Raw genomic sequence first — 24,814 nt, forward strand, 5'->3', positions numbered from 1 at the left:
TCGTCGAAAGTCTGATTGCGTTGACTGGGCCTCGAGCACCGAAGAGCCACGCGACTCTTCTGGATGTCCGACTCGGGAACTGAGCCGGAACAGAGCAGGGCACCGAGCGCAAGCCAATACCGACGGTATAGGAAAAGGCCTTCAGGCCTTAAGAAAAGTTTAAATCGATTCCGAACTGGAGATGTCGAATATGCATCCGAACCCAATGGCGGAAAAAAACAATCTGGGGATGGAGTCGATGCCCATGCGCACTGTAGTCCAGGGGAGGAGCCACCTATCTCGTGATACTTCGGAGACTCTTCCAGGACAACAATGTGCAATCATCCGGACCCAACACTAGGCGGCGATCTATGCTACAGATATGAATTCAGCAGCCCACATGCCTCGAACAGAGGAGTATTATGGTGTTGGGCGTCCCATTCACTATAATGGGGAACAGTCTGGTTACAAACAGGCAGCAAGCTGGGACTGGGAGACCAGTCAAACTGAAATAACCAGGAGGCTCATATCTCACGCAGCTCGGGATGTGGTGACACCTTTGGTCCTCTTCTCCTCAGGCCAGGGTGGCCTGGTGCGGAGGTGTCCTGAGGAATTGGGTTTTCGTCACCAGGGCAGAGGGGCCCTGCTCAAAGAGGATGTAGGTGGCGGGTTTGCCCACAATGGACTTACCATTGTGGGCTATGTCTCTGGGGTGTCGGGTGACCACGCTGGCACAGTTGTCTCACTTCAACTTTGGCTAGAGGCAAGGGTGCAGTGGTACTTTCTGGTGTCATGTTTGTGGAGATAGCAGTCCTCACACTTGTTTTGAAAAGCCTGCAGGATGCAGGGAAGCAGCTCCACTACTCCATGGAAGTTCTTTGTTGAAGGTAGGCAGTTCTCTTAGGCTTTTAGAGGCACAGCATCTGCAGGACGAGACGACTATGTGGCAAGTTTGTCTGGAATAGCAGACAAACTGGAAGGGTTGGCGTCAAGTCAGTTCCTTCTCCTCGGGCCTTGCTTCTTGTGGCTCTTCGGTGTCCTTCTTAGGTTGGCGGGAAATACTAGATTTAGGGACATTAGGGGAGTGTACAGTTGTAGCCAATGGGCTACTTACCCTTGTGGCACCACTAAGGCACCCTTTGGGTGCGTGTAATCATACATTCTTCACTGGAATCAGAGTGGGTTGATAAACACAAGATGTTTGATATTAAACATCTTTGATTTCAGTGAAGGTATCCTATAGCTGGAAAACTCGTTTTTGACCAGTGTCCAACACATGTACTTAAAATGGCTCCCTGGTCACTTGTACTGGAAGAAACTGAACTGGCCAGCACAGGAGCATAGCTGCTCGTGCAGTTATGCCCATATGTAGTATAGTGTACTCTTCATAGGGCTGTAAGGCCTGTTGCAGGGGTTACCTATACTGCATGCAGTCTCTGCAGGCGTGGCACAAAGGGTTGTGTGCCATTTTGTGTTTCACTTTAGACTGCACCAAGACACACAGCCTGCAATGGCAGTCTGCATGGGTTTTGTGAGGGATCCGTTAGGGTGGCACATTCATGCTGCAGCCCTTAGGGACCCTCTTTTGTACCCCCATGCCCTAGGTACCAATGGTACCACTTATAAGGGACTTACAGAGGGTGCTAAAAGTACTGCCAACTGGAGTACAATTGCATTAATTTGGAAAAGAGATCTGGCACTGGGGACCTGGTTAGCAGGAACCCAGTGCACTTTCTCTCAAAATTTCATTGAATGCCAGGCAAAAAGTTGGAGTGACCATGTCAAGAAGGGTCACTTAACTGAAGCCAGGCCTTTGCACCTCTGTAAGTTCGTACCTCTGGTACCTACGGCATAGGTACTAAAGAGTGTCCCTAAAAGCTGCAGCATATCTTGTGCCACTCTGATGGACCCAGCACTAAATTCATCCAGACTGCCACTGCCATGTCCCATAACACTGCATGTAAAATTTGTAAGTCATCCCAACAGCAGGCCTTACAGCCCCAAGGGAGGTTCGTTATATTACATATGAGGATATAGCTGCATGAGCAGATATGCCCCTGTACTGGCCAGTTCAATTAATGACCGTACAAGTGAACAGGGAAGCCATATTAAGGTATGTGCTGGGCACTGGTCAAAAGGAGTTTCCCAGCTATATACTGGCTTCACTAAAACCTATGGTGTTTGATATCACACACCTCGTATTAATAAATCCACACTGATCCCAGTGATGGATATATTATTACATGCACCCACGGGGTACCTTAGAGGTACCCCCTGAACCCTACTAGACTTCTACAGTGCTGGCCGACTGGTCCATTTGTGTAAAAAGTATCCCTGCGTGCCGTTGGGTAACTATTCGGCTCCGCGTGCCGTAGGATGTGGCATAGAGCCATGAAGTTAACTGACTGAGTGCCCAAACCAGGGCCCTGAAAAAGGAGCAATCCTAGTCCTATAAATGTGTCCTCAGAGCGGGGAAGTATGGGTGTGTCTGTAAGGAATCTAGATGGGGAAGGGAGAGGGCTCTGCCTTTCACCCAATCACGATTCAATAGCCACCAATGCAGGTCCTTTGCAGTTCCCTCTGAGATCTGGACCACATCGTAGAGATCAATCAATCAGGCATTTGTTAAGCGCGACTACTTATCCGTAAGGGTCTCAAGGTGCTGGGGGTTTGGGGGGGTGCAGGTTCTAGTCCATAAAGGAGGGGGTCCGTCGAAGAGCCAGGTTTTGAGGTTTCTTAGGAAGATGGGAAGCGATGTCGTCTGAGTGAGGTGGAGCGGAAGGGCGTTCCAGGCATTAACAGCGAGGTAGGAGAAAGAGCGGCCTCCCGATCTGGCTTTTCGGGTGCGTGGGACCACGGCGTAAGAGAGCTGGGCTGATCGTAGGGTCCTGTGGGGTGCGTGGAATTTGAGTTGGCTGTTCAGGTATGCCGGTCCGGTGTCGTGGTGGGCCTTATGTGCGTGGGTGAGCATCTTGAAGGGGACTCTTGCCTTCATGGGGAGCCAGTGGAGTGTGCACAGGTGCTGGGAGATGTGGCAGTGTTTCGGCAGGTTGAGGACCAGTCTTGCGGCGGCTTCCTGGATATTCTGTAGCTTGCAGGTGAGGTTTTTGTTTATTCCGGCGTAGAGTGCGTTGCCGTAGTAGAGTCTGCTGGTGACCAGGGCGTGAGTGACTGTCTTTCTGTGTTCGAGGGGGATCCATTGAAGGTCTTGCGTAGGAGGCAGAGGGTGTGGAAGCAGGACGGAGAGACGGAGTTGATCTGGCGGTCCATTTTGAACTCTGAGTCCAGGATGATTCCCGGGTTGCGTGCGGGGTGTGGGCGGGTTTCTGAGGGCGGAGGGCCACCAGAGATTCCCCCGATGCTGCACCCAGTGGAACTTCAGGTGCCACTGCAAAGCCTGCATTAACTATCGGAAATGATTTACCAACAGGATGCAGGAGGACACAAGGCCTAGCAGCCTCAGAGTAATTCTCACTGAAATCCAGGATAGAGGCTGAAACATCGCTTTCATAACCTGAATATCCTAGACTCGATGCATGGGAGGATAAGCTCGAAACCACACTGTGCCCAAAACAGCTCAGATGAAAGGGAGAGTCTGGTGTGACTTTGTGTGATGCTATGAGAAATGATATATTGATCATCTACTCCATTTTATATAACAAATGCATTTTTTCTGCTCTTACGCAGTTGCAGGGTGGGGAGGGGATATTTTTGCTCTTCACCCATTTTCACTCTTTACCGTGCAGAGTAAGCTAGAACCCATTGTGTGGGATGCGCCCTTGGTACAGTTCAGAGGGTGAGATTGTTTTGCAAGAGAAATGTGCGGAATGCACAGCTCTGCCTCAAAGCAAACACGAGGGCCTGGCCAGCCTTGCTGAGTGATTAGACGCAGACTGGTACGGCCATCAGTGTTTTTGCAATAGAAGGAAGGAGGAGAGGTTTCTAGATATCTCTCCTTGGGTTGAGTGAAAGGTATTAAAGACAGGGAATCTTGTCTCTCAGACAGGCGCTCGTCTGTGAAGCGGACAAGGAATCTTCGGTGTTCTTGATTTTCTGATTGACTGCAAATGGCTCCCCAGTCGTGCTGGCCATAACGTTGAAAGACACTCATTTGTTGATGCATTTCTCTCACTTACTGTGAGTATACATGCTATAATATTCATTGCTCTGTATATATATTTCATATGTTATTATGCTGTGTATACATGCTCTTTATATTTGGTTCCTTTCATTTGACATCTGGAAAGTTGTCTTGTTGAACATCTACTCTGTCTTCCTTTTAAAAGTGTGGTACTATTAAATATATGCATTTCATTTTAAAAGGACCTGGATCACTTTACATGCCTCATTTTGAGAGTGCCAAGTTGATTTTGTACGTGTCATTTAAAGGTGCATCTCCTATTGTTTCAAGTCTAAAGCAGAACACTTTGGCATATTTATATTGAACCCCAACGAATGCAGAAGGTCCGCCGCAGTCTGCAGGTGGGAGGCAACATTATGGGGAGAGGCCGCCTTTAGTAGGCTGGCTCTGTATGCGGTATTACCACTAAATGGTTATACCGTGCACAAAGTCCAGGGTTTCCCCAAAAGTGCACAGGGCTCAATGTAAAATCCAAAGTGCTCTATTAGTGATAGTGTGGCGAGCAGCCTTACGCCTAACACAGAGGAATGTAAGACATATATTGCACAACAGTGATCAATAATGGACAGAAGACCCAAGGAGGAGATTCAGGCCAAATTTAGAAAAATAAATGTTATTTATTTTTGCCATTTGTAGAGCGCACTGTACCTCTACGGGCATCCTGGCGCTAAGACAACATACGGACCAGACAACACTAGGCAATACTAAGTACAGAGTTAGAGACTTTGTATTTTATTTTAAGACCAAGATCTTCGCAATAAGTACAAATGCTATTCACTGTGAAATATCGATACTTCGAAATTTTTAGAACGGTTCAATGTTCTCCTATGGGGAAAACAATATCACAGCCCAGTAATGTACTTACAATCCCCTAGTCTTCGGAACCAAAAGTCAGCAAGGGCCAATGACCAGGTGAGCACCAAACCTGCACCACCAGCGGCACAGGGGCAGCCAGTAGCAGAGGTCAAAATTGGGGTTTGGCCCAATGCTTTCCAATAGACACTGGTGGTGCCTGGAACCACATTGCTTGCAGGTAGGTAAATAGGTTGCAGGGGCCAAGCTTTGAGGGTTAGTACCATCGTGGGGGTGGTGGGGGGGGGGGGGGGAGGGGACACAAAGCAGCACCAAACATACAATCACCACCAGCAGCGGCGGCGGCACAGGGGCAGCCGGTGCACCGTGCGAAATCAGCATCAGGCGCCCAATGCTTTTCTATGGGGATTCTTCGTTTGGCAAACAGGCTGCAAGTGTGGCATCGGAGGAGCCCAACGACAGCCAAGGTAAGTAGAGATGAAGGGAGTCGTAGGGGCACAGTCAGCTAAGCTCACCAAGGCCCAGAGCCTTAGGGTGCAGGGGTGCCTTTCGACATCTGAGTTTTCTTACTGGAGCCAGTTGCAGTCGGGGCGAGCCTGTAGATTCACACCACAGGTGCCGCCGTGGAGAACTGGAGAGGTCAGCCAATGCTGGACACTAGGTCAGGATCGCTGGGGAGACTTCACTGCACAGGTGAGCCACTCCGATTTGGACCATGGGTGTCGGGCAGAGGGGGCAGGAGACATGGATCCACCTGGATCCAGAATCCTGAGAGCTTGTTTCTTCTTGGATAGATCCCCTGTCCACAGGAGATTGGAGTCTTTTTAGGTCTCGCAACCTATCGATGTGCGAATGCGCATCGAGCGGACCGAGAATTCAAGTGGCGAAAACATCATGAAACCACCAGCTTTTTGCTGGCGTTTTCATGCAGTTCATGTGAACCACGTGTTCAAACATGAACGCGCATCAGCCTCCCTCCATTTGCCGCACAGCACATCAAAGGGCTTTGCCCAGCGTGCGCTCTGCGGCTTCTCGGCTTCTCCTCCCCTAATTAGTCATTTTCGCCGCTCCCCTGCCCGCCGTGTCGCATTTCTCCTCCCCCCCTCCCCTTCTCTGCCTTCTGCCTTCCTTTCCCGGCGCACGCATTTTTTTTTTTTACAATCCGATTCTCTCAGACTTTTTCCTGTCTCAGTTCAGCATCGACCCCCTGATGGTTAACGAAAAATCTCCCGTTTTCACACACACCATACAAGAGCTCCATAGGTCACAGGCCGACCTCTACCTTCCGATACCAGTAGTGTGGGCGAGCCGTCTCTAGCTTAACTGCTCCACTGCACAACCGCCGTGAACGACATCAATACGAGCATCAGATGTTTTTACATACTTTGTATATGCTAATACACGCTGCAGGGCAAGCGTGGTCACTTGACTCTTTGAGTGTTTTGAATGCACCAAAGTTCGTAACCCAACTGCTCAGTGCTTTTCTCCGCACAACTTCAGACCAAGCAGCAGACAGCCAGCTGACACCGAAGTTCGCAGTTCATAGTTCTTCTTCGTAATCTCAACAAAGCCCCTCAAACCGACTTCATACTTTTGGCTGTCGGGTTGTCAGTTTGTCAGTCGGTTTCAACATACCTTTTGAGCGCCGCTTGAATAAAACTTCAGATATTCTTTTCCAATGCCATTTAACCGCTAGGCTGCTTTCAGGCTTCTCTCAGACTTTTTCGGTGCTCTCAGACAAGATCAGATCACCTTGAAAACTGCACCAAATCATCCGTATTGCATCTGCAACGGGTCTGCAACGTCAGACAGTCAGAGAGGTCAGGGCTATATTTTTTAAAAAGCAGGCTCACTTAGGAATAATAAACAAGCATTGGCATAGGCAATAGGTCTCGCTTGTGGGACCTTATAAGTATTTAGGATATTGTGCTGCAAAACTAAATACTTATAAGGTCCCACAAGCGAGACCTATTGGCAATGCCAATGCTTGTTTGAAGAAAGCATTCCTCCCAGGGTTTTAGGAAGTCACTGGCTGCAAGACTGGTCGCAGGTTTGCAGAACCTGGAGACAGACCAGTAGGGCTGGGGCCAAAGGAGTAGTCGTCTTCAGTCTTCTATTTTCTAGGCTTTGGGGAGCCACCTAAATACTAGATTTAGGGGGGTTTTAGGGGAGTAGAAAGTAGGGCAAATGGGCACCTTACCTTGGGTGACTACACATAATAAATTATGCCAGCCTCCTGTGGGAGGGGACATTGAACTAGCCCTGATTGGAGGGGTCGCTCCATCTTCAAAATGGGAGGGACTGAAAGATGTGCTGCACCTCGCTTCCCCCACCTAAGGGGTGGAGTCGGCAGAGGTTGTCACACCTTCTATTCTTCTAAGTTTTCCCACCGGTTTTCCTGCCCAAAAGTGGGGGTGTAAACCAGGGGCTTCCATTTGCTGCTAGCGGCAGAGGCTGGGGGGAGAGAGCAGGGTCACATTACAAAGGTGGCAGGACTTTGAAGCTTCCCTCTTTGAGCACTGGCCCATCCTGGCCCAGGATGTGCATTTGTTCTGGTCCCAGGGGGCCAGAAACATGTCTGTTTGTGGTTTCTGCTTACAGCCAGTAAGAGACCACATTAGGTTTGGTAGGTTTTCAGGGGACACCTCGTATGTGCCTCCTGGGTACATTAAATCGCACACTGGCTTCAGTGTGGATTAATTGAAAGGAGTAGTTTGGTACCAAACACTCCTTTGTTCATTGAAGCCATCATGGTGCTGCGGAACCTCCTATGGATTCCCTGGAACTTACAACATTAAGGAATGGACCCTAGTATTGTAGGGGAATATCTGCTCCTGCAGATAGGCCCTCACTTGTGGTATGGTTATGTTAAAAATATTTATAGAGCGCACATACACCAGAGGGTTTCTTGGTGCTGAATATAGGAATAGCATGCTGCTTAACTGGTCATTCGTACACCTAGGAGAACAATCAGGTTTTTAAGAGTCTCCTGAACAGAGAGTAGCATGTACACAATCTGATGTTAAAAGGAAGAGAGTTTCAGAATGAGGGGCTAAGACCACAAATCTACAGCCACCTAGTCTCTTCCACTTGTACGTAGAGATAGCTAGGAGGTTAAGATAGGTTGACAGCAAATTGTGGATGGGACTATACCTTTGGATAAGGTTAGAAACAAATTCTGGTCAAGTACCATAAAGAGATTTAAAGAAGAGACAACCGATTTTAAATGCAGCATTGTTACTGGGAGTCAGTGTAGCTTCCTCATTAGAGGAGTGGCATGTTGCCATCTCAGCTGATGATGGTTCAGTCTATCTGCCTGGTTTTGCACCAGCTGTAATCTTTTTGTTAAGTACATCGCAAGCCTGCAATAGAGTGAGTTGGCATAATCAATATAAGAGATGACCAGAGATAAAACAACCTGTATTAGGGCTTCCATGGTGAAAAATCTACTGATTTTCCTGATCTTCCGAAGCTGGAAGAAGCAGGTAGGAACTACTGCCCCAATCTGGGACTTCAGAGAGAGGTCGCTTTTGCTTGTAACACCAAGACTCTTGGCTGAGGAAGATGGTACGGGAGGAGTTCCCAACTCAGACCAGAAATTCGAATACCACGGATAGTGAGAACCGCCAACTGTAGGAACCTAGCACTTGAATTGATGTGTAGATTCTGCACCACAGTTTTTATTAACTGCGGCCACTTAGGGACCCTGGTGTTGAACAATGGGATTTTACACACTGCCAGCCTGGGCAGGCCACTGCTGATGCAATCTGAAGGCTGCAGAGAACAAAATGTTAATGTCCACCTTCCTGGATTCTTAAATATGTTCCAAGTTGAACGAATGCGCTTACCTCGGAGAGTTTGATGGCCAGAGGTATGATACAGAGGAGGAAGCACCCCAATAACATAGCCAGGGAAATCAAGCAGACCACCAGCAACCCACCCATGCTTACCGGATTCTAGCGCCTGCAGTGCTCTGCCACCACAGGCTCCGATCAGTGAATAGGAAGACAAGTGGCGAGCAGTGGAGTAGTTGTGGGGTCAGGTGTTGTTTAAAGTAAGCATGGGCGGATTTTGCGGATTGGCAATCCGCGGATCTGCGTATTTGCGGATTGCGACAATACGCAAAATCCGCGGATCCTAGCGTATTTTCTTTTTGCGTGTTCGCACGGGTTTCTGCAAGTTCACGAGGGTTTTATTGTACAAAACGCTCGCGAACGTGCAGAAACCCGTGCGAACATAATGTGCCTACTCATGGCCAAACGGACGGGGCTTCCATGCGAGTGCACATGCCTCTTGTGTGTATAAAAGGTCAGAGACCGATCAGAGCAGCAGATCAAGAGACATAAGCTCCTGGTCACAGGAACAGCTCGAGGATTGCTTGCTGGTGAAAGTCAAGGATGCATAGGCCTCTATCCAGCATCACAGCTGATTTTCGACGGTAAATTTGGGAAGAAGGCACACCTGCCCTGCCTCCACGACGCTCACGATTGTTTCTGGGCTGATGAATGAGTCACTGAATTTAAGCTTTAACTAGGGCACATGCTTTATTGATATCTGTAAGTGCTTCCTCGTTGGGTAAATGTAAAGTGCTTTTACTACACTACAGCTGCCTAAAGTGCCAGAGAGTTGTCTACAGCGACCATGTGTGTGTTACTATACAATCGCGCCGAAGGGCGCAGGGGTCACTATTTACAATGGCGCCAGCAAGCTGCCAGCGCCGTTGTAAAATAGTTACAAAGTTAGCTTGCACAGGAAGCACTTAGATAAAATAAAGCAGCACCTGCTTCGTTTTATCTAGTGGTTCCTGTGCAAGCTAACTTTGTAACTATTTTACAACGGCGCTGGCAGCTTGCTGGCGCCATTACATGCGTGGGTGGGGGTTCAACTTTTGAACCCGTTACATCCGCGGATTTTTTGGAAAATACGTAAAATACACGGATTGCGTATTCACCAAAAATCCGAAAAATCCGCGGGCGTAACGGATTTGCCGCCCATGCTTAGTTTAAAGACTCATGTGAGTGCTTAGCCTCCTTCTCTTCAGGTTCCTATCAGACATCAAGGAAGGCCTGGTGTCTCCCTGGGCAGGAATATGTAGCAGTTCACCCCATTCCCTTGTCCCCCCCGGAGCGCCTGTTAGTCTACGTCCCCTGTGTTGTAACATTCGCTTGCCACTCATGCTACCACAGTTTCCATTAGCTGCCTCAGGCAGCGCCAGCCAGCATGTTTCTGAAGTAAATTTTTTGTTCTATTTTGTGACAAATACATTGGCTATTTCTCTACAAGATAGAGTGATTAAGGTCCTTGTTTCTTTTTCCTTTAATTTGATGAGGTGCTATATGCTCCATAACTGTTCTGTCTGCCAGGTCACTGTTTGAGGATGCCGGGCCCCTCCCCGGGCTGTCTGGGAGCTCACGGCTGCAGCATCCCCCTCGCCTGGCTTTCTCTGGCTGTCGGTGAGCTCGGGGTAGCTGAAATACCGCTCCTCACTTTTTTCCTAGTTACCGTGTATGTGAGCTCAAATGTGTAGCGCCCACCTTCTCTTGCCCTCTCTGGTCTCGGCCTCTTTTACTACCCCGGTACTTTGGAGACTCCGACCCGCGTGCTCTCAGATCACGAGTCTGCCTCGGTACTCAAGCGATGCAGCTGCTCCTCGCCAAGATTTCCTTCCACGTCGCACTTTGTGCCCCTAGCAGCAGATTCAGCCAGACGATGTTGTGAGTTTTGTGTTTCAATGCTTTGGCTCCATCAAGTGGCCAAGTGGTGCAACAACAATGAAAATTAGTGACACTCGGTTTAAACCAGGTCAGCTGATTTTCATCCGGTAGGGTACTGTCGGGCAGAGTCGGTTTTAACCGAATTCTGGACAGCCTAATTATATGCAACAAGCCACAGTTGTTGCTTATTTATCTTATGTAACTAACAACCAATGACAAAGCCAACAGCCCTGACTTGCTGTAGGTATGATGTTACTTGTATCATATATCTGGATGCAATGACAGAAACAGCAAAATAGAAAGTCGGGCGGCACACTATGCTAAGATAGATTTTTAGCGTATGCGTTTAAGTCACGCCCTTAATTACATTGGCCACACCCCCTTTGAGAGACCCCCCACCAGTTTTTTCATCCCACTTAAAGCCCTGTGTGTGTCTATTACATTTTGTAGATAAATGGTGTGTTTATGTTTCATGCATCATCCCTAAAATAGTTTCTTTTGGATCAAATCATGACCTTACATATGGGACAGGGGAGTGTGTCACAGAGATTATTTGTAATATTAGCATGCAGGTGCTGTGTTACAGTATTGAAAACACTCATCACTGTTCCTGAATATTACATATAAACACATTTAGAATTTGGACAAGTGTGTCTGAGCTCTGTCAATGACCTGGTCACAGAGGGCATGAAAGAGCTGAAATAGAATCATAAATTCAAGACTATTCCCTATATGGGTCCCCAAAATATGCTTGGCACAGGGCCCCGAAAATCCTTAGGATGTCCCTGGTGCCGCCATCTGCAAATATGATGGCCCCAATTACCATGTGTGTTGGCACGTGTAGCATCGAAAATACATATTGTGTACAAAGTTCAGCAAAAAATCAAATTATAGCAAAGCAGCAGAATGTTTAAACTCTGCATAAGTGTTTGAGGTTATATGAAATGCTACAGGCACTGTACATTAGTTCATTTTGTAATACAAGTGTGCTCACATCACATTCCCTCAATGTGAAATATTAACTTAGGGAAAGAGCATCATGATGCAGAAATGAACCCTACATCTACAGATATACTTCATCCACATATCTCTTAGTAAATAAAGGTTGATTAATTCTGAATTGGCCAAAATTCACAGAATTCAGATTTGGTTGAACCCACAAAGCCTTTTCCAAATGTGAGCTTGAGCTTTGTGGGTGTGTGACATGGGGAGTGGGCAGTCTGGCATTTATTTTAATATGTACTCTAACATGTAAGAGAAATTGGCAGTATTCAGATGTACCAAACACTATTGATTGCACTAACTTCCTCTTTCGTAGACTGCCTAATGTCAAAATCGCAAATATTCTCGTTTCATGTCATCAAGAATGGTACAACCAGATAAGTAGCTTAATAAGGCCTACATTATAATCAAATGCATGTTTTTTTGGAAAAGTATTTATCATTCACACGGGAGGTAATAATTTCCATCTTCTACGTTATTTACCAGATAACTTACGAGAAGTAAGTTGAATGAACTTGGGCATTCCTGAGGGAGTAACAGAATGTAAATAATGTTAACCCAGCATAGTGTCTTAAAATCCTGAGGTCAAGTGGGCGATAATGATGGAACACAACACTGCCTGGCTCCCTTAAATTTGAAATACACTCCAAGTATTTTTCTCAGCAGTAGGCATTAATTAGGACAATCATTTTCGTAGAGCTGCTGGGACAGTTTCAAGTTATTGTCCATCAATATAAATTCTAATCCAGACCCTATATAGTGGTTCTTTGTTCTTCAGCGATAGGCAGTTCCTGAGAAACAGGACCGCTCTTTGCAATTGTTTTGATTGCTGTCTCAGTGAAATAAGCTGCTCTTGACAATGTTACAAATGGCTTAGTTTTATATTAAGAGTGTTTCCCACTTTCTCATTAGACCTTTGAGCAAGACAATATAGAGGCATTTCATTAAAAGTTGGAGGTTTCAAATCAAAATAGCCCAGATTTTTGGGCGGTGCGGCTAGGTGGTGGGCCGGGAGACCCTCCATGTACTTCGCAGGGGGACCCCCTCATGTTTCATTACGCCACTGGGTATCATATCACACGGCGAGCCCATTGGGCTCGACATCAGCAGTCGTGCTTAGCTGTAACCATTTCCACCATGGAGATCTGCATCATAAATCAACAGTAAGTGTATGACAGTAAGAGTTGGAATTATTAAAGTGAACACGTCTCCGACTGACAAATATTGCTGGTATTATACCCAGCCACCATGAGGCCAGAGCGTAACTGACTCATGTTATTGTGGGTGGTGCACCAGACCCCGGGGCGACCGGCCGCTGAGCTATTGTTGATTTTTATGCTATACTTTTGTGTCTTTTTCAAATAATGTTCATCTGGCCAGGCTGTGTGTGACCTAGGTTATCATGTGCGGAGGCTTTCCCCCTCCCCTAACAGTGCGATCATGTACAAAGGCCACTAGGTTAGTGGCCTTCAAATTCTGGTGCTTTGTAGCACTTTAAAGGGGTTCTCGTTGCTCAGATGTGTGTAATTTCTCATATTTATGTATCCATAGTCTTCCTTCATGCTTGATTTTGCTCACGAGAAAGTGTCTCAGTCGTTGACATGTCACTCATAATTACACTAAAATTATGAACATGTCACACATAGCAATCTTAAACCTTGACAGCTATGACTACATGGGGCCCAGCTATTATTTAATATAACTGATATAGTATTCCGCTGCTATGATACTGTAACAATAATACCTCAATTAATTGGCTGATGAGCACCACAGAATAGTAAGAAGGATGTTTCAGTATTGTTTTGGCGATGACTTCGCAATAATGAAATGCTTGCGCAGCAAGTCCCACTTCGGCCAATCGGCAGGCATAAATAAACTTGAACACCTGTGGAAAGAAAAAGAAAGATTTCATCACGCACGGCTTACAGTTGTTACACTGGAGACATATTACTAGAAATTCAGAGGAACAAGGAGACATCATAGCATGTACAGGTTTGTTTAGCATTTTGGAAATGTGTCCATTTTTAAAAAAGGTCTATTACAAAAGTGTATAGGAGTAGCCTAGAGTCAGAATGACATAACATTTAGTAAAAAAGTTAATAGTCCACTGAAATGTCCCTGTCCCTACACTAACATATTTAAAAGTATGCCAGCAGATGCACAATTAGAGGAGCTTATTGCAAAATCTCCAAACAAAAATGAAAATCCTTCCGTAGAAAAGAAAGGGAGTGCAAAGCGAAATACTAGCTACAGTGATGAGATGAATTAAAGTAACTGAAATACAAGAATAAAGTTGGAGACAATAGCCCAAAGTGTCTTTGTAGGACACTGTGAATGTAAATATTTGCAGGCTTTACATTATCATGGTTCATAATTGATCCTGATTAGAAGTGTAGTTTAAGAGAGAATCACATGAGCCTAGGCTGTGACATCCATATTCTATGCCTCTAATAGTAGTGTCTGGCAGTACAAAAGATTATGAGACAGCAAATGCTTAACACCAGCAAAGGCAATATTCTCACCTGGAAATTAGGAAGCGTGCATGGCTGGGTGCCTAATGACTGTGCATATTCATAAGCCTCTGTTCGATGAATTGCTTCATTGGAAGAAAACTTTAAAAACGGCAAACTACTCAATAGAAAAAGAAAAAACAATATAAAAGCAGAACCTGATGCCATGTTAAAAACAAATTCATCTGAAGTTACCTCAGTCCGTATTATTTTATAGGCACTTGATATTTTGAATGTATGACGAGTTAGAGTGGTAAATTTACTCACTACCTCAGTGGTATTATACATATTTATTTTCCAGCAGTTTTATATTCTTATCAACAATTTGAATGGAATACTATCTTCTTCAAGCTTTTGTACTGCCCTTTTCCAATTTGCCAAGTTGTTTAATTTCATAAGCATCACTATGTGCCACCAGCTGCAATCACTTTGAGGCCCAGCGTCCAACTGTTTTGTTGCCATAATCAGACATATAAAGTCAAAACCACAGAGTGTGCAGTGGCAAGAGATGCTGTGCTACGTGGCTGAACATATACTTATTATTATTGTAGATTTGAGACATCTCGCCTAACACACAGTTAACAATACTGGTTTTCAATCAATGCACTGCTAGAGTTGCTATTTCAGAACATAAGCTTAAGTTTGGCAACATTCAATCAGTGTCAAATAAGGGCATAACCAGGTGACACTCAGACTCATGTTAAAGTGCATTTTCCACATTGTCAACACATATACACATACATATATTTATATTTTTTAAAGATTTTCCATTTCAACAAATACAGTAAACATTATATGTACGACAACCACCCACCATCTGTTCCCTATGATTAGACACTGGTCACTGCTAATACAGCATCTTTATCAGTATGTACCGTTCACTCCATCACAGGTTAATTCCGGCTCCTCTGCTATAAATCTAATGCAGAAAGTGTTCTGGCTCCCCTCCACCTTTACCGAAAATACTGCCTTCCATGTCCCCCTCTTAACACACTTTTGTGTCCCATCCCCCTTCCCCCATATTTTTCTCATGCGCCTTCTTTGTAGACTTGCTTTCCCTTTATTCTAAAAAATTATATTCTCAGTTTTGGTGTGTAGGGAGAAGCCCAGAGCCCCATCTCTGTACAATATCCCACTTTGCTGCCGTACAACCTAAGTTTACTACGTTTTAGGTAGCATGAATGGTCGGCTGGGCCCCACATGCCCAGCAGTACCAATCTGGGCTGCAGTTCCAAGGGTGGCACTCTTGCCTTCTCCAACAAGTTCCCTACCGTTTTCCAGAATGCTTGTGTGCTGGGGCAGCTCAATAGTGTGTGCATAAAGGTGCCCTTTAAGCCACATCCTCTCAGGCAGCTTGCGCCTCCCGTCCTGCTAATCCTGCAGAGCAGGGTGCATGTGTAGTATACCCTGTGCATGATCTTGAGCTAGATCAGTCTGAAACTTGCTTTTAGTGCCACCATCCCAGGGAACTCCCATGCTACCAGCCACTCATCCTCATCTAACTTGCACGGGTCCGGCTCCTATTTAGTCTGTATTGGCAGCAGGAGGGCCTGCGTGTTTCTTATCATTGTACCACTTGTCGGAGAGATTTCTTATCCACCCGCCCATCCAGGAGTCTGTTTTTTAAAGGGGAATCTTCTTGCGTTTCTTCTTCTGAGGATAGACAATCCCTGAGTGCGTGTCACATCTGACCATGGTGTAGCCACTGTCATTCCGACATTTGATATTCTTGCTGTAGAAAGGAGAAAAATGTCTACCCTGTTTGCATCCCATACATCTGTCAATGTAGACAGGCTGGTTGCGTCAAAACCCTTAAACACTTGTAGAGCTCCTACAGACTGTAGACAGGAGCCCTTTCACAGTGGTGTTCTTGGAATCAGTTGGCAGCCCCATCCCATTTCCCTTGTCAATTTCTTCCAAGTTTCCACTACTGCCCTCGCTGCGGGGCACGCTTTGGCTGCTAGTTTTCCACCTGTATAGTGCGTGTAGGTAGATTTTAGACCCCATTCCTGCCCGGTCTCGTTTAAACGCCGGGTCCTCCCAGTCTATGTATGCCCAATCATTCACCACATTTACCTGTGCAGCCTCATAATATCTTGGTACATTTGGTAAGGCAATACCCTCTTCATATTTTGACCTTTGAAGGACTCTCATGACTGTCCTACGTTGTCTTCCTACCCAAAGCAGTGTTCATACAAGTGCATCTACCCGAGTGAAAACAACTCTCTGGTATCCAATAGGGGTTGTTCTGGAGTATATACAGAAATCTTGGCAGTACCGCCATTTTAAATATTGCCGCTTTTCCTAACCTAGAGAGCGGTAGTGATTGCAAGTGTTTCACATCCTGCTCCAAACGTTTGTGGGAGTTCCACGGGTTTGCCTCGCAGTATGAATCTGGATGTTTAGTTATCCAGATCCCCAGGTATTTAAACTTTGACTTCTCTATCTGTAATGGCAGGGTGAGTGTTTCACCCGGCGTACATCTCCTTCCACCCATCGTGAAAATCAGTGATTTGTCCCAATTTATGGCAAAGTCAAAATGGTCCCCAAATATGCAGAAAATATCCTGCAATCTGTCTAGAGGATCACCCACAGCCAACCTAGTACATGTACCCAGGTTTAAGAAAACCAGGGTAGGAGGGGGGATTTCAGATCAAGGCCGCACAAACCTGGAATAAGCTGCCCCTCTCCCTTAGAAGAAACAGATATCTACTCATTTTAAGGAAGGCCCTAAAAACTGGTCCTTAATCGAAAATAAATTAAGGCAGAGTCCGTACCAGTTACTCCTGTCTAGGATCCTAGATAAACTCTGATAGCGGCAAGATGCCTGCTAGGTGAACATTGTGATTAACAAATGAACAACAATAATATAATAATAGATTGGGCCACGTTGGTCAAATATAGTCAAATATTGTCTGCATATAGTGAAATGCATTCATCATAATCACCAACGCCGCCGGGTCATCCCCGCACCTGTGCATCCACACACACCCATGCCACCAGGACTTCTATAGCCAAAGCAGACAACATTGGCGAGTGCAGACCCATGACGCGTGCCCCTTCCGACGCTAAACTCCAGCGATGTGTGGCTGCTAATCTGCACTCTTGCCTGGGGTCGGTCGTAAAACAATCTGACCCCACCTAATGTATTTAAGGCCAAATCCCAGCTTTGTCATGACCCCGAAAAGGTAGGCCCATTCAACAGTCAGAGGCCTTATTTGCGTCATGGAAATGGAATTCAAAGACCTTTCCCACTGGGGAGTCTCAGGCTGGCGCCAAATTATTAAGCAGCAGTCTTTTTAGCTTCGTAGAGTGGCCAGACATAAACCCATTCTGGTCAGGATAGGATGTACTAAGTCACCACCACCCTCAGTCTGGTGACTAAAAGCGTAGTCAGAATCTTGATGTCCATGTTCAAAAGTGATATGGGTCGGTAAGAGTTGCATCTATCTGAGAGTTTGCCTACTTTCGGCATCAGTACAATCGTTGTGGCACGCATGTTGTCTGGTAGTTCCCCCTCTAGGAATGACCTTACATATGCTGCATGAAGTGGCGCCATCGTTCACCTCCGCAGTCTCTTAAACATTTAAATCAGGAATCTGTTCGACCCTGGTCTTTCCCAGATTGCATCTGGCCCATGGCCATAGATACTTCCTCCACTGTAATATCTGCATCTAAGTCTTTCATGCAGTCTCTCCTATACCACCCGCCCCCCCCACACCCACCCCTGCGCCACCCGACAGTCTCATGGGACATTCATTAACGAAGGCCAGTACTTCCCGTTCAGGGACACACAAGTGGAAACCATAGAAGAGTTCCCAATGCTTGGCAAATTCCTCTGCTTTTGCACCACTCCCTCTCACCATATCTCTGGTATCGGTCTTTAATTCTCTGACGGTCTTATTATATCTCTCTTTACTACCTACCAAGCCACGCAAGTAGTTTGCCTGTTTTGATCCCTCCTTCATAAACATTGTCAACTTCTTAGTGTTAAGATTTGAGCCTTGCAGTCTACAACCATCTGCAGCACTGTGTGCTATCCAAGGTACCCATGCAATTGAAAATCGTAGCGAGCAGAAGCACATACTAACTAGTCAGGCAATATTTTCATATTTCTTTTAATGTTCAGCTGTGAAGTGCGACAAACTCAGAATGTTATTTTTGGGAGGTTTAACTTAATAGCAATTGTTCAGCTGCCGAAAAAAAACATATTGAATTGTGCTTTCTAGAATAAAGCCACTAAGGATACTAAAAAGCCATTCTAAACGAGGAAGCTTCCTAAGTAGGATATGAAGGTACACATCATAAAGTATATCCCGTTGGCCACTTCGACACTGGCAAAACTTCAGTGCCGCTCTCAAAAATATGGCGAGCATGTTATCATGCAAAATATAACTCATAGAGAAACATTATTGAGCTGTTCAAGAGGTGTGGCGCAGCGGCCAGGCTGCCTGACTCGACTATGGGTGGGGATCACGGTTCGATGCCTGGCGCTGGCGGCAGGTTAGCCCAGCACCATGTGACTCTGGGCAATAGCGTGCTTAATCTTCCCGAGGGCCCCCAGCGCTGGGCCACCACCTCTGAGGTAGCTGTGCACTTTACAAATACTGGTATTTCATTTCATTTCATTATGCAAATGATGCACTCATTTATAGTAAAACAATTCAATACACTGAAGGGTGTAAGAGACAGAATAAACTTGAGCAATACCATAAAAGAAACTTCTGTCCTGTCTGCTATACAAGGTAAGAGGGGGAAACCAAGTAAATTTAAACAATGATTACACTAGGTTTTCTTTTAAAAAAATGAAAATTTTAGCAACAGTTTGACACAGTGAAACAACTTTAGCACAGAAATAAAATCACAAATATAAGGAAAAACTAGTATACCTGTGATTTGATCCTATAAGGACCAGCTTTGTGGTCTTCTTGGTGTAGACTCCAAAACCAACCTGCGCCATCAAATAGCAGAAATGCGAAGCATCGAGAAGACCCCGAGAGGCTAGATCAAAGGAGGAGGACAGGTTTAAAATGGAGAGCACTACTGAACAACAGAATTTTTAAGCAAAAGGAGCAAACAAGTCTGAGGAGATAAGGTGGGAGGGAAAGGTGTAAAAACCAAAAGAATGACACCAATTAACGCTTTTCAACAAACTATTCAAGTTCCATCATTTGCAAAGACTCAATTGCCTTCCCTTTGCGTGCTTCTCTCCCAGCAAGATAACATTACTGTTAATGGGACAAACTACAGCGCCTCTTCCATTCCCAACCTGCTTTTCATTTGACATCTATAAGCAAAACCACAAACTGTTTCCCAGAGCTTTTCAATATCCTGCACAAATGTCCACTCTCGCGAGTTTCCCCTTTTAAAATGCAGTTTATTTTTGTGGTGGCTGTGACCAATAGCAGAAAAAGGAATGGAAGTGCTATAGACTGTGGGAAGTAGCGTCAGGTATTTGTGTGCTTCTTCTTGGTCTTGGGTGTATTAAGATCCCATAATGAAGGTACATTTCACAGCCAGGAGTGAAATAAAATAAAAACTACAGGTGACCACTGGAAGAAACATCAAAAGCTTAGTACATGCAGAGGTGTCAATACTCTGATCAAATGGACTGCTTTTTGCCTTTGCTCGGGGGAATACTTAGTCGGGCTTGCCATTAAATGAGCAATTCCACATCCCATTGATGTGTGTGGGTGAATCCATGTAACTTTCCAGCAATTCCTGGACAGGGAGATCTCTGAAGAATGCAAGTGATATTTGAGTGGTCCTTGTGCTGTATGCATGGACAGAACACATTGGTTCATTAGGATTTGGTCTTACGGTTGGCTAAAACTGTCATCTTCTGAGAAAATGTTATTAATGTAAGAGTAAGTTTGAGGCTGTAGTGGGATTGGGAAAGAACATGGAGGACACTCTTACTAGACAGTCAAACAGGAAGGGAGGAAGTGGGCATTCTTCAGTCACAGAAAGATCAACACGAAATCCACTATTTGGGGAAATACTTGAGGGGAACACGCTATCTCTTGCACAGAAGTGCCTACCTGAACTTAATTGCGGAATCCTTCGTTGCTGGAGCCCTGAGCCTGTCCTCTCTGCCACGGACGCTGCTTCTTGCCGCACCCGCTGCGCGGGTGCCGCTGCGTGTTTCTCTTGTTGGGAGAGTGCGCCTGGCGGACCTTGGGGGCAGTGAGGTGGTGAGTCATCGACAGGGGTGAAGCGCGGCAGGGACTCGCTCTACCAGGAGTCCCTGCGTGGCCTACCAACATCCGGCCAGCGCCCCCTGCTAGCCCCGCCCCCCGCCCGGAAGAGCGAGTGGATAAAGAGCCTTCTATCCGGGGACCAAGTGGGAACACGCTATCTCTTGCACAGAAGTGCCTACCTGAACTTAATTGCGGAATCCTTCGTTGCTGGAGCCCTGAGCCTGTCCTCTCTGCCACGGACGCTGCTTCTTGCCGCACCCGCTGCGTGTTTCTCTCGTTGGGAGAGTGCGCCTGGCGGACCTTGGGGGCAGTGAGGTGGTGAGTCATCGACAGGGGTGAAGCGAGGCAGGGACTCGCTCTACCAGGAGTCCCTGCGTGGCCTACCAACATCCGGCCAGCGCCCCCTGCTAGCCCCGCCCACCGCCCTTCTTTTGGGCTACTTAAGAAGGAGCAGAGACCGCTCTGCGGGACGCCCGGAGCGAAGCCCGGGCAAAGGGCGGGCCCTCAGAGGCCAGACGAGGCCGGGCCGGGCCACATCTCTTACACCGGTCAGGTAACTAGCTAATTAGCTACTGCCCGTACAGTGCTCTCTATCCTTATACCTTACCGATTGTCCATCTCTGCATCTACCCCAATACTGGTCTTGCCATTCTACCTGCATATTCTTTTCCTCGGCCAATTGATACAGTATGAGGAGGGGTTTGAAATCTGGAAGAATGCCTGTTCTTCGATCGAAAACCAAATCAAAGGAATCCAACCTTCAACCAGTCCCCACCCTTACTGCAATTGACATTATGTTACAACAGACTATAGGGGCAGTATCTTCTGCTATAGCCAGCACAGAAAGGAGGCTATCTCTACCCCCAACAATACTTGTGCACGATTCTTAGGAGGTAGCAGTCGACACCTTGGCTATATCTCTAGATGTTGCTGATGATCTGGACTTAAGCCCTGGAATCACTGCCTCTTTTGCTGAGCTCCCGTGCGGCCAGCCTTCTACCGAGCTCTCAGGGTCTTTTCATAATACTCTTCCTGATTTTAGCCCCACAAGGGATACTGAAATGTCAAATAATCCAACTGCAGGAAAAGAGTAGCATCGACAAGAGCAAGAAAAAACCTAAAGCTAATGTACGCAATCATAATTTAGTGACTCCAACCTCCAACTCCTCACCAGGTATACCTTGTTGGGTGGCAAACATGGTAGCCGACCTGAAAGCTGATCTTGAAGATACGATTATAGCACACATCAAGCCTCTTATGTCAAAAATTGACAGACTGACATCATTAGTCAACACTAAAGGGTTTGGGTCAAATAAGCAAAGTGGAAATGCGGGCATAATACCTCAAGAGGGCACTAAAGTGGGGTCTTCGGGGGGGACCATCCAGCAAACCTGCAAAGGATGTTCTTTCTAAATCTAAACCAGCCCCAGTAAACTCAGCGCCAGCCACGCATTATCCGACCCACACTGGGACGAAAGCTTCGAATGTTGTCTCAAATTCTATTACTGCCTCTAACCCACAGCCCCAGCAGGCTTCTGGCACAAGCAAACCTCCTAAACAGGGAGGCAAGGACGAACAAAGCACCAGGAAACATACAACATCAGTCTCTACACCTACTATAAACAAAGAGGCAAAGTCCAAACCAACTCGCTTCAGGACACTCAATCTACCACCAGAAGCATCACCCTTTGTGGTGGTTTTGACGGGTGTACCACCGCTGAAGGAAGGAAGAAGGGAATCCATTGCCGAGCTAAGAAATAAATGCGCTCAATGGTTACAGATAAATAGACCTTTACCCCCATACATGACTGGAGAAATACTAGCAGTCAGAAGAGGAGAGTGGATAGGTAGGAACATCAAAACAATAGCAGGGGATGTCATTACTATTAATTTTAAGAACCCAGCAGTAGTGAATTATATCTGCAACACACACAACAGCGGAGTTAGCACCGGAATCCACCCATTCCCCCTTTCTTACTTCTATACATTGGCTCCTAGACAACATACCCCGAGGTCAGGTTTACCAATCAATAGAGCACACTTACAAGCTCCACACCATAGTTTCCTCCAATGGCAACTACCTTGGCAGGCCCCTCCTGTAGCCGACCCCTTTTTATCCGAGTTCGCACACTGGAATAGGTTTTGTGCCCTTGAAGATGTAGACTGACTTACTCCTGAAGCAACCAGCACCCTATCCTTGGACCCGAAAAGGGGGGAGGTGACATCCACGATAGTTAGCTCGCAATCCGAGTGCTCTAATCCTATAACCAGCACAGTTCCCAGTAACATCCAGCCAATTTTCCATAACCACAAAAATAATGGACTGGGAATACAATCTAATACTAATACCAAAAATAATTGTAACGTTGATAAGGACGCTATAAAAGTCCTTAGCTGGAACCTTGCAGGGATCCATAGGAAACTGGGTCTGCCAGAATGGAATGACTTGGTCGATGCGCATAAAATTTGCCTGTTTCAGGAGACTTGGAGCGTCGAACCACTCCATAGGTTAGGTTTTGTAACTCATTTCATACCCGCTGAGAAAGCAATACGGGGGAGGGGACGACCCTCGGGGGGGCTCCTTATCTGGGTAAGCATTTCTCTTAACTGCTGCATATCTTCTGAGCAGGTTAATAGCTCAGATATACTTGGAATCATACTGAGAAACCCCAGTAGGGGCTTAACCCTTGTCCTGTATAATGTCTATGCTAGAGGCACTAAAAATGGGGCCGCATCATTGGTAATAACTAACCTTGAGGCACAACTTAGAGACCATGCTGAAGGTGACCATACCCTAGTAGCGGGCGATTTTAATTGTACCTATGAGCCTCTTCCTATGGTTGATATTCCAGACCTAGATGAGGATGACACTAAATGGGGTATTCCACCACTAACCATCCCTCCGATAAAAAGATGGTCCCGAAATGCTATTCAGTTAAACGCGATGACTTTAGAGTTCGGCCTAAGAGCTACCAATGGCCGCACTTTGTCAGATCGCCTGGGTGCTCCCACATTCAATCGAGTTAATCAAACCTCAAGGATTGATTATATCCTGTTGGATTTAAAACTTTGGGGACTGTTGCAAGATATGATAGTTATACCTACTGTCGAAAGCGACCACAACTCGCTATCCCTATCTCTATCTAATCCCTGGTCAAGTAAAACAATTGTGGCCCCACCCAAATGTGCACATAGTACAATGGTTTCCTCCTGCGGTAGACGCCTAAAGTGGTGTAAAATCTCTGCTGACGTGCTTAAACTCTCCACCATAAATGATTTACTAAAGGCCTCACAAATGGAATTAGATACTACCAATTTGGATATATCAGCTGAAAAAGCTACACCCATTTTTGAGGCGGTCGAAAAATCCATAGGGGAGGTATTTTTGGTAAAAGTCTCCGCAGTGAGGAACCTGCCCAATCACAAACCCAGGGGAAAGCATGACTGGTACACGTCTTCATGTAGACGGGAAAAATCTCTTTTAATAGAGGCTGTTAAGAGTACATTTCAACCCCTAATCCAGTTGGCTAGAAAAGATCACAAGAGAATACTAACACTTGCAAAAAGAGAATGGGAAGAAGAGTACTGGCGTGTACTTAAAGAGGCCAGCTCTAAAAAAGATCCAAAATGTTTCTGGGACACAATCAGAGCCAGACAGTGATCTTATAACATGTAGCATCCCAAGTCAGGCATGGGTTAGCCACTTCTCCAAATTATATACTCGTCAAGTTGACGCTACTGCCATCTATGCCTCTAATGCTGTTGAATGGAAGGGAAGGGCCCTGAGTAGATGCCCATTGGTAGGGGAGCCCCAATTCGAAAGACTCGATTTCACACTAAAGGAAGTGGAGTATGCCATAAGTACCATCATTCCCCAAAAAGCTGCTGGTCCGGATGGCATTCCTGGGGATCTCTTGAGATTAGATATCCCGAGGTGGGGCAAACTTATCGACTGCTTACTTACTGCCATCTGCAGGGGAGCTCCGATTCCTTCATCTTGGAGGGGGGCGGAGGTTGTTCCCATCTATAAAAAAGGTGCCAGGGAAGATCCGTCTAACTATAGACCTATCAGTCTACTGGACGTTAGCCAAAAAGTAGTTGGTAAGGTACTATTGATCAGAATCTTAGACTGGATAGACGAAAACAAAATCCTTTCAGACTATCAGGCAGGATTTAGAGTGGGAACAGGCACAATTGAGCAAGCCTTCAGGTTGATGATGGTGTATTGGAAGGTTGTGGTCATAGGCAAAGGCAGTCTTTACCTCGCGTTTATCGATCTAAGGACTGCCTTTGACCTAGTACCGAGGGAAACCCTTTGGAGAGTTCTTGATGATATGGGGATGCCACCCAATGTTCTCTCATTACTTGTTAGGCTACATGAAAAAAGTTTTGCTCAGATAAGGTGGGGATCAGAAGGCGAAAAAACCAGCTGTATCCCGGTTGAGAGAGGAGTCC

The 24,814-nt window shown here is 46.2% G+C and overlaps 1 protein-coding gene across 6 annotated transcripts in view; it reads right to left on the reverse strand.

The window, feature by feature from the left end:
* Window positions 1–24,814, reverse strand: part of SEC16A (SEC16 homolog A, endoplasmic reticulum export factor) — a 421,944-nt gene that overhangs the window by 246,466 nt on the left and 150,664 nt on the right. For all 6 annotated transcript variants that reach the window (XM_078641918.1, XM_078641921.1, XM_078641919.1 and 3 more), the window contains exons 15-17: window positions 19,049–19,160; window positions 14,172–14,277; window positions 13,394–13,534 (exon numbers count right to left, since the gene is read on the reverse strand). In XM_078641918.1, coding sequence (XP_078498044.1) covers window positions 13,394–13,534; window positions 14,172–14,277; window positions 19,049–19,160 — 359 coding nt within the window. The remainder of the gene's footprint in view (window positions 1–13,393; window positions 13,535–14,171; window positions 14,278–19,048; window positions 19,161–24,814) is intronic.

This window comes from Lissotriton helveticus, chromosome 5_1 (genome assembly GCF_964261635.1).
Source record: "Lissotriton helveticus chromosome 5_1, aLisHel1.1, whole genome shotgun sequence".
In the NCBI taxonomy this organism is placed as follows: Eukaryota; Metazoa; Chordata; class Amphibia; order Caudata; family Salamandridae; genus Lissotriton; species Lissotriton helveticus.